This window comes from Aythya ferina (genome assembly GCF_964211825.1).
Source record: "Aythya ferina genome assembly, chromosome: 12".
NCBI classification, from domain to species: Eukaryota; Metazoa; Chordata; class Aves; order Anseriformes; family Anatidae; genus Aythya; species Aythya ferina.
In genome coordinates this window covers 6869588-6884516 of record NC_140308.1, presented here as the reverse complement: position 1 = coordinate 6884516, position 14929 = coordinate 6869588, and the positions used below count along the sequence as shown (strand labels likewise).

Sequence of the window (14929 nt, the reverse complement as noted above, 5' to 3'; positions counted from 1 at the left end):
AGTCCCTCCTAGGTCATATTAAAGAATAGCATGGAAACTTCGTAACTGAGTCATTTTTTGAAAACTGAAGTATCTCCAGGCCAATGAGAGAGACTGTAAAACCTAATACTTAGTTGAGCGAGGCTTCTTGCAAACCACCTTGCAGATAAATACATACAAGAATCACAGTGGTTCTGTGATATACAAGTTTCTGCTGTCTTTTGCAGGTGAAGGGGTGGGTCAGTTTTGTGTTGCATATAGGAAGGCAACTGTATTTTTGTGTATTTTAGCTTCTGTGTTATGCAAATAAAAACATGAAGTTATGGCCATTTTGCCCTTTTGTGCCTGCAGTGGGCACAGTCCAGACCAGCCACTTCAGTGGCAGGATAGTCTTGCAAGTGAGAAACATCATCTACTCTTGAAAGGCAGCTACAATATATTCACTTTGTTGAATAGCCAGTGGTGCATTCCACACTTACCAGTATAATAGGACCTTCAAAAGTAGGCAAGTTTCACATGACCTTAGAACATATGCCTGACTTTGAGTGCCTGAAAGGAATGACCTCCCCCCATTCATCATAATGGCTTGTAAACACTCAAATCCACTGATTCGAGGATTCCCAACCAATATTAACCCATAAAAAACCTGAATGGTAAGGGCACAGATAGGCAGTAGAAGTCATACTCAGCTATGGTGGCTAAATTTCCACTGTCCCAAAGAACAAGCTTTTCTTTTGGACAACTTTTGTTGCCGTCCCCCATAGAACTGGGGTAGGTTCAGAGTCACAGACATAAGACAATTACATAGCAGAAGAAAGTAAGATAATGTTTTACTTAAAGATATTACGGCACAATCAACACAAATGAAACAAAATGCATAAACACCACTTATATTACTTGATATTTACTTATAACCTCCATATTTCATTCATGAATTTTACAATTCCAAATAAAATGAAACAGTTAGAGTACTTTATTACAAAGCTTATAAAATAATTAAATATTACACTTATATTTTTTGCTTTTTTTTTTTACACCATAATTCATATTTTGTGACACTACCATTTTCTTTTCTCAGTTTTCACTTGAGGAAGTGAGCAAAGAAATATAAAGGAAAAGCTATGCATTAATAAATTAATTATTTTACATCAAATAATAAAAAGGGCACAATTATCAAAACAAAATAAAACAAAAAGTAGTTTTCCTAGAAAAGAGGTTACACTTATATGATGTTGAATATCAAGACAGAGTGATGTAGGTTGAGATATGTTTCCAATCATCCTTTCTTAAAGTATCATAGAATACATGTTTTTAATTTAAATTGTTGCAAAAGGAACTGATAATTTCAAGTGACCACTGTCTGGCATTAGTGCTGAGCTGGCTAATCTTAAGCTGAAATGATACTTTAAAAAAAAAAAAAAAAAAAATAGTAAAACTGAGCTACATTCATCAAAAGAAGTTGTGGGATTGGGTGGAATTAGATAAATATGTCCCTCATAGGCACTCCCCAGAAAATTACAGTAGAACACAGCTCTGTCTCAGAATGGTTTTGGCAAATAGGTTGTATTGGGTATTTTTTCAATGCAGAAACTTTTAAAATTGTACCATTTGACATACAGTGTCACCTAACATCTTGATAGTGAATAATTACAAGTATCATTGTGTTTACATTTGTTTTGTTTGCTGGTGGATTCTGAACTAAATAGAAGTTTTATGAGAATGTATAAAAATAGAAATGATTTCCATTTGGTTAGAGTAAATCATCCGCTTAGCATTTGCAATTTTTTCATATCACCTATGTGAATAAATAACTATTTAGAGAAGTTTGGCATGGATTGATGGACTGCAATATTCTCATTATTTCCTTTGGGAAACAGATGAATCAAAACTTGCAGAGATTTGAGATTAAAAGGAAGACATTCTTCAGTATCTTGGCATTCAAACAACCTAACTTCTGGAAAAAAACTACTTTATCAAGTTTAAATTTTAAATTTACATATCTAATGAGCTTAGAAAGTTGAAAACATAACAATTGAGCTCAATAAATCTGAGTTCCTTGAGTTAGTTGAAATATGAAATTCTATTTTACTTGTAACAGAGCATTATTAAAAGTCCAAATATTCTAATGCTGAATATTTCTAGGAATACATTTCAAGTTACTAGTTAACCACCTCTGAGTTTCTACACAAAGCAGAAAATGAATTCTTCAAAACAATAAAAACATAAGCATGATGCAAAACTTGCTTTTCCAGCAGCAAGTATAATAGAGAAGCACCATATATCTTTGTAGTGCACCATTTACTTCTCGTGGTCACACATGTGACACTGGGTTCTCCAACCAACAGTCATTTGAATGTCTTTCTGTGAAAGTGGCAGTAAGCAGCTTCCTTACCTGGGGATGAACTTATCATAAAAGATATTAAAGTAAACACTTCTGGTTGTGTGATCTGTCATGCTGCCGCGCTGTAACCTTATTCCTTGTAATCCCAATCTCTTTTGCTTGGCATTCAGGTGAATTAGCCAAAAAAAGGCATCCTTACCTTAATTTCTTCCTCATAACATATGACAGTGCAAAATGACACTTTTAAAGAACGAAGAACTGCCCGTTGAGTCTCAGTGTTCAAGTGATCCATAGTACCCTGTACTTTAGTGAGGTCAGCAAATAAAGAAAAAAAAAACATTCCTTTTTCAGTATATATCCAACAAGTACTGTACCTCAGACATTCCCTTAGAAAAAAATGTCTCTTCTATCAGTGGTTTATGTGGCACCATGTCTTGGCTCAAAGCAAAGTTAATTTCAACATAAATTGAAAAAGAAAATCCTGTCATTGAAGAGTTCAGATAACACGCTGCTATCAGTTCTTCTTTGTGCATGATTTACAGCATTGCTTGCCATAAAACTTGTGGTTACAGACACCATGCTGGGGTACCAGATGACACCAACTGAAAAAATCCACACAAGAAGGATCATCTGAAGGAGAGAAATCCAAGCAATATGTTAAGACTATGTTTTAGCAATTCAACAAATCAGGCAGTAGTTCAACAAACTTCTATGCTTTTGGTAATGTTAAAAATATGATGGGTTATTCAATTCAAAGAAAACAAATCATGAACTATCTTAAATCTCAAAAATTCTAGTTTAATTTGATAAGTGATGCTGATAGAGATAATACAGTAGGAATGTCAGAGGCTAAAGGAATTAAAAAATTCAGAGCATACTTTGAAATTCAGGAAAACAGAATGAAATGGGGACTTGACCACTAACTGTAGTAGTGAAAAAAGCCAGTTTTTATGCATCAGTGTTTTCATCTCTGATCTAAATGCTCTAAAGCCAAGTACTTGTATAAATGAACCCACTTCAGTGCTCCAATGCACGTTGATACCAACATTGCGTGGAGTTCAGCTGTGCTTCAAAGTAGTCTCAGCTTTGAGTTTATGTGTATAAACACAGAAAATGCATGGAAAATTGAATGCATGGATCATGTCTGTCATGTGCACAAAACACTCTGCTGTGTGTTTGTATTCCAACACTTTCCAAAGGGACTTATTTTTCTCCTTTTGTAAGGAATCGCTCTTCTAACTTAAACATTTAAATTAGGTGAATCAGGCTTTTAGGACTGTGCCATGCTGGTGAAATCCTAATTAACTAATAGGGTAAGAGACAGCTGACAGCATTTTTTTCTGAAAAGCATAGTTTTTAATTGCAAAAATAAATAAGACTTTTCAATTAAGATTTTATTTCACATGTTTATGTACAGATCATTTATACATACAGTCCAGGTGCTTTAAAAAACATTACATAGTTACTGCTTTCTACTGTTTTGTAGTGGATGCTTTACTTTTCTTTAAAAGAACAGAGTGATGATTCATATGGATGATTTATAAACAAATTCACAATGTCTGGGAGAGCAGTAAGACATTTAAATGAGGTTTAGCAAAATTTATAGCTAAACTGAAATCTCCTATGAGCATGGGAAAAGATTCCATTCCACTCTCAGAACTACTGTTTACATGGTCAGTAAAAGGAATTTACAAGGAGACATTGAAGACAATCTAGCCACCGTTGTCGGCATTCTCAGATCAGCAAAGTTGAGTCATAGGAGATATATGCTCCCTTACAGAGCATAGGCAACTTCTTCATAGTTTGTGGTTCAGGAGTCATCCCAGTCTCTTTGTATGAATTTATTTTGATTATTCACTGCTTCACATTTTTCACTTACATTTTATGATGGCAGTGGTGATGTTGTATACCTTTATCACTCTCAAATTTGTTTGAATGAATAGGAAAATGAAAAAAAAAAATCCTCTGTTTTTAAAAACAGAATCCTTTCTATAAATGTTATCTAAAGAAAATACTATCCTTGAACAAAAAGTTTTCCAGGAACTAAGTGGCTCAGTGTCATACTGTAGCCTTCCCACTATGCCATGTTATGCTTCTACTCTTGAATCTCAGTAGGGATGGAAATGGTAGTTCAGCACCAGCTTTCACTTTACTTCATCTACTGGCCCCCTACAGAATTTGCCACTGGAAGGACCCAAAGCAGGCAACCAATGAAAGACGTGCAACCCAACGCAAGAAAAGCTGTTCTAAGTCAGGAAGATCTCCTGCCATGTAAGCATAAATTTTCAAAAATTACAAATTGCTAGCTGTTTTTTTAAAAACATTTTAAGAAATGAGAAGGCAATGTTAATAAATCTTTATCCCCCTTCTGAAGACTGGAGTGTAATGCTAACATTACAGAGGTGTGGCCAAAAACTTTGCTCTTGGGACTTAATCCAAAGACTATTGGAATGAACACAAAGACTCCCTCCAGCTTCAGTGGATGTGGATCAGGCTGTCAGTTCCTTATTTCTATTTACTCAAGTATTTACATGTTGGTTTAATTTTGATTGATTTCAAACAGTTGGATATGTTAGGAGTTATGGTGACCGTAACTGCATCTAACGGATGGAAATGACCCAGCTTGTCTAGGAAAGTGTGTAAACTCTCCCTGAAACATTAATTTCTTGACTGTGATCACTGAGCTAGAGCTACGTGGCTGATAATAGAGACTGATTTGCTTGAATGGAATTCCAGCACAGCTGGTTCCCCCTCTTTTTGCTGCTTTAGACAGAAAGTTAGAGAGCAGTGAGGAGATAATTGATCTCCAGAGCCTGACGACCCAGTTATAATAAAGGTGAAAGGGCTCCTGCAGATGTGAGGCAAGAGAGAAACAGGCCAAGGACAAAATTAATAACAGACATTACTTCAGACATGAAATAAAGCAGAGGGAGGCTGGGGTAAAAGAAAAGTGCTTGCTGTATCATGATAGAAGAGGATGTAATACAGAAATTCTGAAGTACAACAGAACTTTGGAAAGGTTCGTTAGCATTTGAATTAAGAGCATTTAACTGTAGAAGCAGGACAACTGTTCCCTTATCTCTTTTAGGACCATTTCATCTGTATATCCTAGTTTGGATTCAGGCCCCCAGATATCACAGTTTGATAATGTGTGTCTTGAGTTGCTGTAGTAGAATGCTCTAGCACATAAGATATCACTGCATTTTACAGGGTTTCTGTACACAGTGAATGTCACAAATCAGTAGAGACAAGAGGGGGTGTTGCCTAATGTCAAATTACAAGATGCAGGGCCAGAGCTTGACCTTTGCTCCCAACTCTATTATATATATATTTTTTTCTTGCAATGCAGCCCAAGTTTTATAGATATTACTTTCAGGTCCCTGTTTTAAGATGGTAACAAGTCAGTTAAGGTACAATATTTTGAAAGCTTATGTTTGAAGAGCTCTAACATGCCTAGGTAATTGTTATTATATGGGACAAACCTGGACCTCATGAGCTTTTTTCCTCAGTTAAGAAGGAGTCACAAACTGTACCAGCTTGTGAGCAAATACACAGGATGGTGCAAATGCACCTCTCTCTTTTTTTGGTGTTTCTGAGAAAATTCCTAGGACACTCCTACGTGAATCGACAATACCATAGGACACTCCTATGTGAATCAACAAAATAATCTGAAGATGCAGCTCAGAATCAAACTGTGTAACTTTTTAAAATATTTTAAAAAAAATTTTTTAATAAAATTTTTTTTTCTTATTTTTTTTAATAAAACATTTTTAAATGTTTTAGAAAAAAAAAGTTTTAAAAATCTCAGTTATACTAAAGTTTGCTTTAAGAGGGTTCTCTCTGAGAAGAGAGATACTGTGGTAGTATTGGAAAGTAACTGTAAAGCTGCAAAGTTTGGAAAAAATTCATTTGTGCAGGAACATTCCAAATACTAACCTTAAGTGGGTGTAACTGGAAAAGGTGATTTTTACTGGATATAGAGTATATCTCTATATATAGATATAAGCAACCAACCCTGCTGCAGCATGTAGAGCTGAGTTTTACCTCTTTTCACAGGGGCTGGGCAGAAGTTAGTATTGCAAGCTCTCAGGACTGCTGGTTTCTGATGGGGCAAGCACCCAGAAGCTGGTCTCCCTTGGCGTAGGCACTGTACACTCCGGGTTTGCACTCCCCCGCCACATGTTACTGTACACTGTAGACAGGAAGTGGAAAAAAAAAAAAAAAAAAAAGCTGTCTTTAATTATAGGGAATCTCTCAGATCTCATGAAAGCCAAAGGAAAAAGTTTCAAGGGTTTAAGATGAGACTTTCAGAAAGATTTCAGGATCTGATGTGTTGATGCTCGGCAATCCCCATCAGGACCAAATTTTCAAAGATGTGTGCATCTGTTCTCCATGTCGAACCCTTCTTAAAGTGTGGTTATTTAAGGACTCAACTGAAAATTTGGTTCTTTACTTAGGCATCTAGACATAAACTGAATATTTTAGAAAACCTGTTCCTGATGGTCTGCACTGATTTCTTTTGAACTCTGAGCCTCTGGTCCCAATCCTGCTGTCTGAACAGAGATAAAACTCCCACTGGAACCATAATTATGGCAGTATCTGGGGAAAAACACTATGCGTTTTCAGGAAGATCTATGAAGTATTTTAAAATGAATAAGCATTTTACTTCTATGTGTTTCATGAGAAGTTGTCTTTAAGATAAATGTGATCGTTTTCATCTGATTACAATTGTCAGGCATACATTGTTTCATGTAAATGTTATTAAATGAGTGTGTGGCTCATTGATATGTGACTCATAAAGTAGATAAGTTCCAGAAATACAGAAGCTTGTTTGCAAGAATGTAGGAACAAATACAGACTGATCCCATAATTAATCATAGTATTTAGGGAATTCCAGGCAATCTGTGCTGGTCCTCAAATCCATTGTGCATGTAGCTATGTAATAGTTCAACCACAGTGCAGTTCAAAGAAGACTGAGAAGGAAGTATTGGTGACCAACCATGGAATCTGGTGCCTCTGGAGCACAAAGAACACGTTAGGGTGACATTCTTCAGATAAAGGACAAATAAATAAACTGCATCAAAATACAGGATGGATAAGGACCAGCTGCATCATGCTCCAGTGGCTGAGTGGTGTGACCTTCCTTAGGGAACGGCTGTGTGCAAAAGACACCCATGGACTGTCAGCACTGGGGATATCACCTCCTCCATTCTCCTCCCTACAGTTGGACATTTTTGACTACAGCGCAATGACTGTAAGACTCAAGCTAGCTTCAGTTTGGGTAGCTCAGACTCACATTGCCGTAAAGTCACAGCGGCATAGTCTTTAGCATTTTACACCATACTGGATGTTTATGCAGCTCCAGATAGCACCCATTCTGTGGCATGTGATACCACCACTTCTCTAGGTTTGGTGCTCTCTAAAACCTCCTTCTAATTACAGTGGATACACTGTCCAGGAGTCAGCAGTCACTTTGCAGTTGTTCCATTCTTTAATGCTGTGCACTAGGATATGGTACTTGAACTACCACGCAGAGAAACTTGCTCCTTTAAAAACTCCAGAAAATCCAAGACATGAAATGCTTCTGCAGAGCCAGTGCTAGTTGGGACTGGGAGAGAGAGGCAAGAAAGCTTCCTGTTCCTACCTGCTGCCAGGGTGAGGAATACCAGCCAGATACCATGTTATACAACGGTTGTGATGGACAGGCTCCATTGTTACAAGCTTCTTCCAGGTCTATGTTTGGTTTCTTGATGTTTCTACATCTTCTCTGAGGAAAGGTGATCAATTTCCCATGGATGCTTTTCTCACCACATTTTAGTTCTCGCTTGTGTACACCTGGGCCACAGGAAGCTGAGCACTGCAAAAGCAACATACACCTTTTACATCTATAGAAATGCCCTCAAAGGAGGCTGTGCTATACTCAAGACAACTCAAATTATGTGAAACTACAAAAGCATTACCAAAACCACAAAGACCACGTTCCACAATGTATAAAAAGAAATATGAAGCCAAGTCAGTGGAAGTCCAGAAAAACAAAGACATAGAGTACATCTAAGTACACCTGAATTTAAAGAACTGTTTTTATAGTGGCTTGCAAACAACACCTGATTTTCAAATGTCAGCTCAGCTTCTTTTTCTCCACACAGTTTGTGTGTGCCCCAAGTCAAGACCAGTGAAGGAAGACAGTGAGCCATGTAGCTCTACCACTTTACCTCACTCCAGGAAGAAATCACCCACTGGAGACGGTCATTTTTGGGGCAGCGTCCTAGCACACAGGTCTGCTGGGATTCAGGTTTATGGTCTTGGCTGCACATACTATCAGGCAAGATTTTAAGCTTGGGAGAACCAGTACTTTTGCAGTAGACATCCCGTTTCTTAACACCTCTCCCACAGGTCTTGGAGCACTGCGATGGAAAGAAATACTCATTTGAGCTACAGGAAATGCAAACTGACATTTGTATTTTACAGTGAGCAAAGAAACTGTGGTTAATGTGCTCTGTGGCTGTCATTATAATGCAAGTAAACTTGAATTCAATTCGTAAACACATAACAGCAACATCTGTGTGTTGCTTCTAAAGAATTGTTCTAAGCAGTTTTGTAATGTAAACTATGAACTCTTACAGCCCCCATGTAGGACAGATAAGTAATATCTCTCTTCCATTAATGAGAGATACTAAGTCGTGAGCAAAATTGTTTTTCCCTGGACATCATACTTGAAAACTGGTTCTAACCTCCCCTCTGAAGATCTCCCACAGCAAGATGTTCTCAGCTGTTCGTTATTTTGTCCTGACATAGGCCCAGGGGTATCCAGGGAATCTATACATAACTCCTTCATGAATGAATCTCACAAGACAGAATCTGATACAGAAAATGCTTAGGATGCTTGGCCAAAGATATGTTAATTGCCAAGATTGCAATGAAGCTTAGGACAAGTCACCAGTGAACAAACGTGTATTGCTGAGCCGTGGCTCAGTTGAAAAGACATTTTGTAGTTTTCATTGCCTTAGCATGCAACAGAATGCACTAATGAGCCATTTCTGGTGAAATGAGGAAATAAAGAGCTTTCTGCCTTGTTGCATCCTCTTCTAAGCATTCTTCTTCTTACTAATAATTAACAGGCACATTCCAATGTGGAATACCACATTATCACTATACAAATTAAATCACAGATGTTTTAAAAAGATTTCATGAAAGCAGAGTTGCACTGAAGATGCATCAGAAATACCTGCTTGCAGAAAATCTGTGGTTGTAATCTTCCCCCCAGACAGACAAAAAAATCATTTAAAATGACTACCTGATTAGTGAAGAGAGATTGGGTATTTTGCATTTATTTTTCTTTAACTCTTTTGAGCCTGTGACATAGGAGCTTTTAGCTGACTCTTGAAATCTTTACCAACTTGTTCAACAGGCCTGTTCACTACATTTAGGCAGGACTTGTGGACTTAATTTTCACAGGCTTATTTGAAATCCCAGCTTGAATTATACACCTCCCGAAGAGGAAGAAAACTGATTTATTTTTTTTTTAATTTGAAATAAAGTTTGAAAGTGTGAATATGTTTGAAGAATTTGTTCTTCCTTTTTAAATATCTAATCACCATATCTGTCTTTTATAATCTCTTGCCATAGTAGTTTTGCTCACATATGCTGGAAGAAAAAGCTACTTGTCTGCCACAGTCCATAACAGCGCCCTCCCTGAGAGAAGCAGTCTGTGCTTCTCAACCCAGAATGCTTAGGTCAAGATGGTCTTGAACAGGACCTAAAGAGAAACAGCACCAAGAATTGTATATAAAAGTAACAGAATTTTCAGTAAATTTAAATCCACCTTGAATCTCATTAAATGAAGATGGAAAAATCAAAATATTGTCACTCCCTTTGATATAGGTGTACTGTTGTCTCTCTCTTACATCTAAGGACTTCCCAGTACTTGACCTTTCCTTACATTCGTAGTTCATACCAGCAGCAACAATAGTGAAAGAAAGAGCAGAGATTAGTTTTGTTTAAGCGTGTGTATGCTTTTTAACTTAGATTGGTTTAATGTGAGGCATTTCATAGGCTTGTGAATCGGGGTGTGTACACACAGGAATCTGCCTAGGGGCCTTATGCCCTTCATGGAAATTAAGTACAGCAATATTCTAAAGTATGCTATAGAAGAGTTATTCTGACAAAGGCAAAAGTACATAAATTATTATTGCACATGTAAATCACAGATTTATCAACCTGCAATTCAAAAGTGTGTATGCAACACATGTCCAAATACTTCTTCGTCCTTGACTGCCTGTCATCTCTAAGAAAAGTTAACATTGCTGTGGGAACTATCTCAGAGAAGAGTTAATGGCTTTGAAGAATTCATAGAGCCTGAAGTTATAAACCAGAAAAATCTTCCATCTGTTTGTATGTATCCAGCAGGACACCATGTGTCCCCTTCTGGCAACCCCTCCTGTCTGACCACTTATGAAGGCTAGGTAAAATATATACGTTGTGTACGTTACCTTTATAAATAGAGCTATTCGCAAAATACTGATTTTCACAAAGTTTACACTTCCTTCTTGAGCAGAGATTTTGGCAGTATTTTCATTATGCCAGCAAAAGAAAATAGAAGTTTTTCAAGTTACCTGAGACCATAGTCCAGGGCTCCATTCAGGTGGGCAGTCTTGACTGTTGCACATCTGCACTTGGGCAGGGGTGCTGACAGGACACAGGGAGTGGGCCACTACCTCCTCTCTCTGGAAAGCCTTTCTCTGGACACACTGAATGAGGCGACTTTGTTGTCCACCTCCACAAGACTTGCTGCATGCACCCCATTCACCTGGTGACCAGCTTAACAGAGAAAATATATATTAGAAAAACACAGGAGGCTAATTAGCTTTATAAAATCAATGCATTTGAAAATTGCATTGATCAATGCATTTTTCCCTTCAGCCTCTGTCAGAAGGCGGAGAGAGGAGGAAGATCCACCTAAGCTTACATAAGGAAAAAGCTGGCATGGCAGGGGAAGAGTGGGGCCATTTTAGCTGGGCAGGTGCCTCCCAACGCACATGTGCATAGATGCATTTGCTTAGGGTGACAAATGTTGGCATGGTGCTGTCCAGCAATATCAATGGCAAACCTTAGCTTTACTCTATTTACAAAAAAGAACATACTTGCTAAAATCAGCAGTCCTGCTGTTAGTGTTTGGAGGATTTAATTGTCCTCAGACTAATAAATTTGGCAGACAGATGATGTGGAATCTAAATAAAACAGTAGGAATTCAACCAGCAAAATCTGTTGGGCAAATCTATGCTGCAGTCACAGGCAAGCTTCAGTTGTGCATGCTGTCACTAAAATTACACAAAGCCTGAATAGTCACTGCCAGTCACTTAGGCTAAGTTCAATTCTGAAATGTCAGTAGTTGCTCAGTGTTTCTGTTATAGAAGCACTGGATGGATCCCCAGCTCTTGTGTATCACTTTGCAAACACACAACTGTGTCTGTTCCCAAAGGCTTAAGATGTGAGACTGTAACCCGACAACTCAATGGGAAAACAGGGCTGAAGAAAACAAAGTAAATTAAGAATGTTTAAGTGATTGCTCAAGTTGAGAACTCATTTAAATACCCAACACTGAATTTAAACTAAGTATTTTAAAACAGTTTTACAGATTGTTAATAATTGATGTCTTAGAAAAGGGCTTTTTGTCTCAACTCCAGCTGCTTCTCCTATCCCCACTTCCATCATTTTTCACAGCATTAGCCCTGTAATGACTAGAATAGCTGCTTACATAGAGTTTTAATGACAGGAAAGTTTTGTTTTGTTTTGTTTTGTTTTCTTACTGTGTGAAAGATGTCCAGCATCTCATTTGCCTGTCTGTTCACATCTGCCTGTAAACAAAACTAATTTTAATTGGTAAAAAATGTATAAAAGGCATATTCTTGGTAAAATTCCTTTGGGAACAGAAGAAATCCCAATGCTCAATCTAAGAACTTCAGTAACTGCCAAAAGTAGTGGGAAATATAAAAAGACCTAATTTAAGTGCAAAGAAATATTAATATGAGAAGTCAGTAGTTATGTATTTCCAGCACATGTCAGAAATTTCCTTTTTGCCTGATATATAAATGTTTAGACCTTTGCAATACAAACATCTGGACAGAAGATACAGTTTTAATCCATTCTACAGCTTTTAATTAGTTTTCCTTGATGTTTCTGACAACTATGATTGGCAGAGCAATCAAAAGCAAACGTTTTAAGGGTTTATTCACCATAAGTGTCCAGAAAGTTCCCTTGTCCACTGAGAAGAGGGCAATAAACTTGCTTTAATGTCCTCTAGTAAACTGCCATTTTCCAGGATTATCTGGGCTGTGATCCAAGAGTATCTTTCATTAGCTCAAATAACTAACTAATTATGAGCAGATTTGGCAGCTCTGAAACCCAACAACAGCGTGCATTTTGATGCCTGCGTTCTTACTGTTAGGGTGGTAGTTTTGTTCTGCCTCTTACCACTAAGTCTTTGTTCTTATGCGGCAAGTATACTTCATTGACCTTTACAAGGCTGGAGTCTTCTCTTTTAAGTCACAAAACAGACACACTTGTATCTCATCTATTTTTCACCAACTTTTCTTGCCTGTTAGTCTTACCATATTTGTTTTTCCTCTATTTGCTAGCTATTAAGCATTCCTTGTCTCCTCCACTGTATTTATTAATATAAATATATATTTTTTTATGTTGACAGTCTCAGTTTTGTGGGTAAAATTACGTCATGACTTTCTAGGTAGATTCCTCAACAAAGACGATCTGGCATGGTTTCACTCGGTTGAATGGCAATCTGTTACCTTAAGACAAGGTCCTACATGTAGATCCTCCATACATTAATATATCCTCAGGATTTTAAAAATAATTAATTAGTGAGTTGAACTGTTCTTCCTGAAAGGTGTAGTTTTTGAGGGCTTGAGGCTTTTACAGTTTTTCTTTTTAGGCATAAAGTCATTAATTGTGTTGTAGTAAATCCAAGACTATCAGAGGAAGTTTAGCATGAAAATATTGCACTGCTTGTCAAAAAGGATATTCAGCATTTTTAGTGATAATTATATCGGTGTATCTTTAAAATACGTTGGGATCTCTGTTTAATAGAAATAGAAATTTTCTGTGTGGTCCAGAGGGACAAAATAGAAATGAAGATCATTTGCTGAAGCTTTATAGCACAATACCACATCAAAATGAAGGTAAGCATAAGCAGCTTAAGAAGACTCCTGGGAACATCACAGACATTGCATTTCTGTCTACACGATACTGTGTTCATTGGATAAAAATACTTCTGGCAGAAGATAAGTCATATACAAACAGATTGTGTTTGGCTACAAAGATTACTCAAAATTAGTATTCAGAAAATCATGTGGCTAAAAGCAATCTAAAGAAACTGCTGAAACAGGAACATGGGGCTCTGATGTGACATGCTGCCATTATTTAAATCTTATCTCTATCCTTTTGTGGTCATAGTATATAATTTGCCATTTGGATTTTGTGTTCTCTGCTGTAATCTTTAAATTTTGCAGGAAATTCCAAACTATTACTGGACAATTTTTTAGAATGTTAAACACATTGGAAACTATGGATTTTTAATCAAAAACAAAGCCACTGCGGAGCATGTGTATCTTTCTGCTTTGTCCCATCATCCTCTTCTGCATTGGGGAAGATAGGGAAAGCCTATTAAACTTCATCAAATGTGTTATTTTTATGAAGTGTGGGAGTGGGCTTAGCTAATTGCTTTTACCACCCATTGCTTTTATCACTACAGAGTAAAACCACCAGATGACACCAGGAGTAGAGCTTTCCTCCATTTTTTCTGCCTTCTGCTGCTTGTGCACTTAAACTGCTTTTTCACCTCTCTTTATTTTCTTCTGCAACACTTGATTTTTTCAACATACCGCTTTAGAAGAACTCTTGTTCTGGAAGTCATGGATGTCTTGTCCAATATAATACACCTTTTCTCATGTTTAATATAAAACTAAAGTAATGCTAAGGTCGCAAAATCAGGAATCCAAATATGGAAGAAACAACAAAAGAAAGACGCTCAATACATCCTTAAATCTACCCATGTATATTCCAAGCCACATGATACTGTGCTTAATTATATGAACATGCAACTTTTTTTTTTTTTTCTAAAGGACCCCTACCACAGCTACTATAAATCAGTGTAACTCCTTTGTTTTTAAAGGCACTCTTGATTTATACCAGCTGTATTCTAAAGGCTTATCTATATGTCATTGTCTTCCTTTGCATCTCACTTTCTTGTGTCTTTTAGAAAATAAGATTGTTAACATAGGAAATGTCTTCATATTTATTTTTGTGGGCACCAGGAGCATTACTGACAATTTATTTGGCTTAGATAGTCTTCTTATTGGTATCATAATACTCTGTGGAGCATTTTGTCCAAAAATCACTAATTACACTTCACAAGATTCTTTTAGCCTAATCTAATATGTGGAATCTGAGTCAGAGGGCCAAGTCTCCACACGGGGAGTAGCACTTTACTCAGGAAATAGTCTTATTGATTCAAGGTGAGTAAAGGTGGCAGAATGGGCCCCTAAGTAATTTAGATTTACTCAGTGTCACATAGCTAACCCGAGCATGGTGACAGAG

At 37.1% G+C, this 14929-nt stretch overlaps 1 protein-coding gene across 6 annotated transcripts in view; it reads right to left on the bottom strand.

Moving 5' to 3' along the window:
- Window positions 1-792: 792 nt before the first annotated feature.
- The window catches only part of ADAMTS18 (ADAM metallopeptidase with thrombospondin type 1 motif 18), a 79552-nt gene continuing 65415 nt past the window's right edge, over window positions 793-14929 (bottom strand). For all 6 annotated transcript variants that reach the window (XM_084533385.1, XM_084533386.1, XM_084533389.1 and 3 more), the window contains 5 exons: window positions 10933-11137; window positions 8533-8724; window positions 7965-8177; window positions 6365-6512; window positions 793-2950 (listed from right to left, as the gene is read on the bottom strand). In XM_084533385.1, coding sequence (XP_084389511.1) covers window positions 2835-2950; window positions 6365-6512; window positions 7965-8177; window positions 8533-8724; window positions 10933-11137 — 874 coding nt within the window. In that variant the 3' untranslated portion in view covers window positions 793-2834. The remainder of the gene's footprint in view (window positions 2951-6364; window positions 6513-7964; window positions 8178-8532; window positions 8725-10932; window positions 11138-14929) is intronic.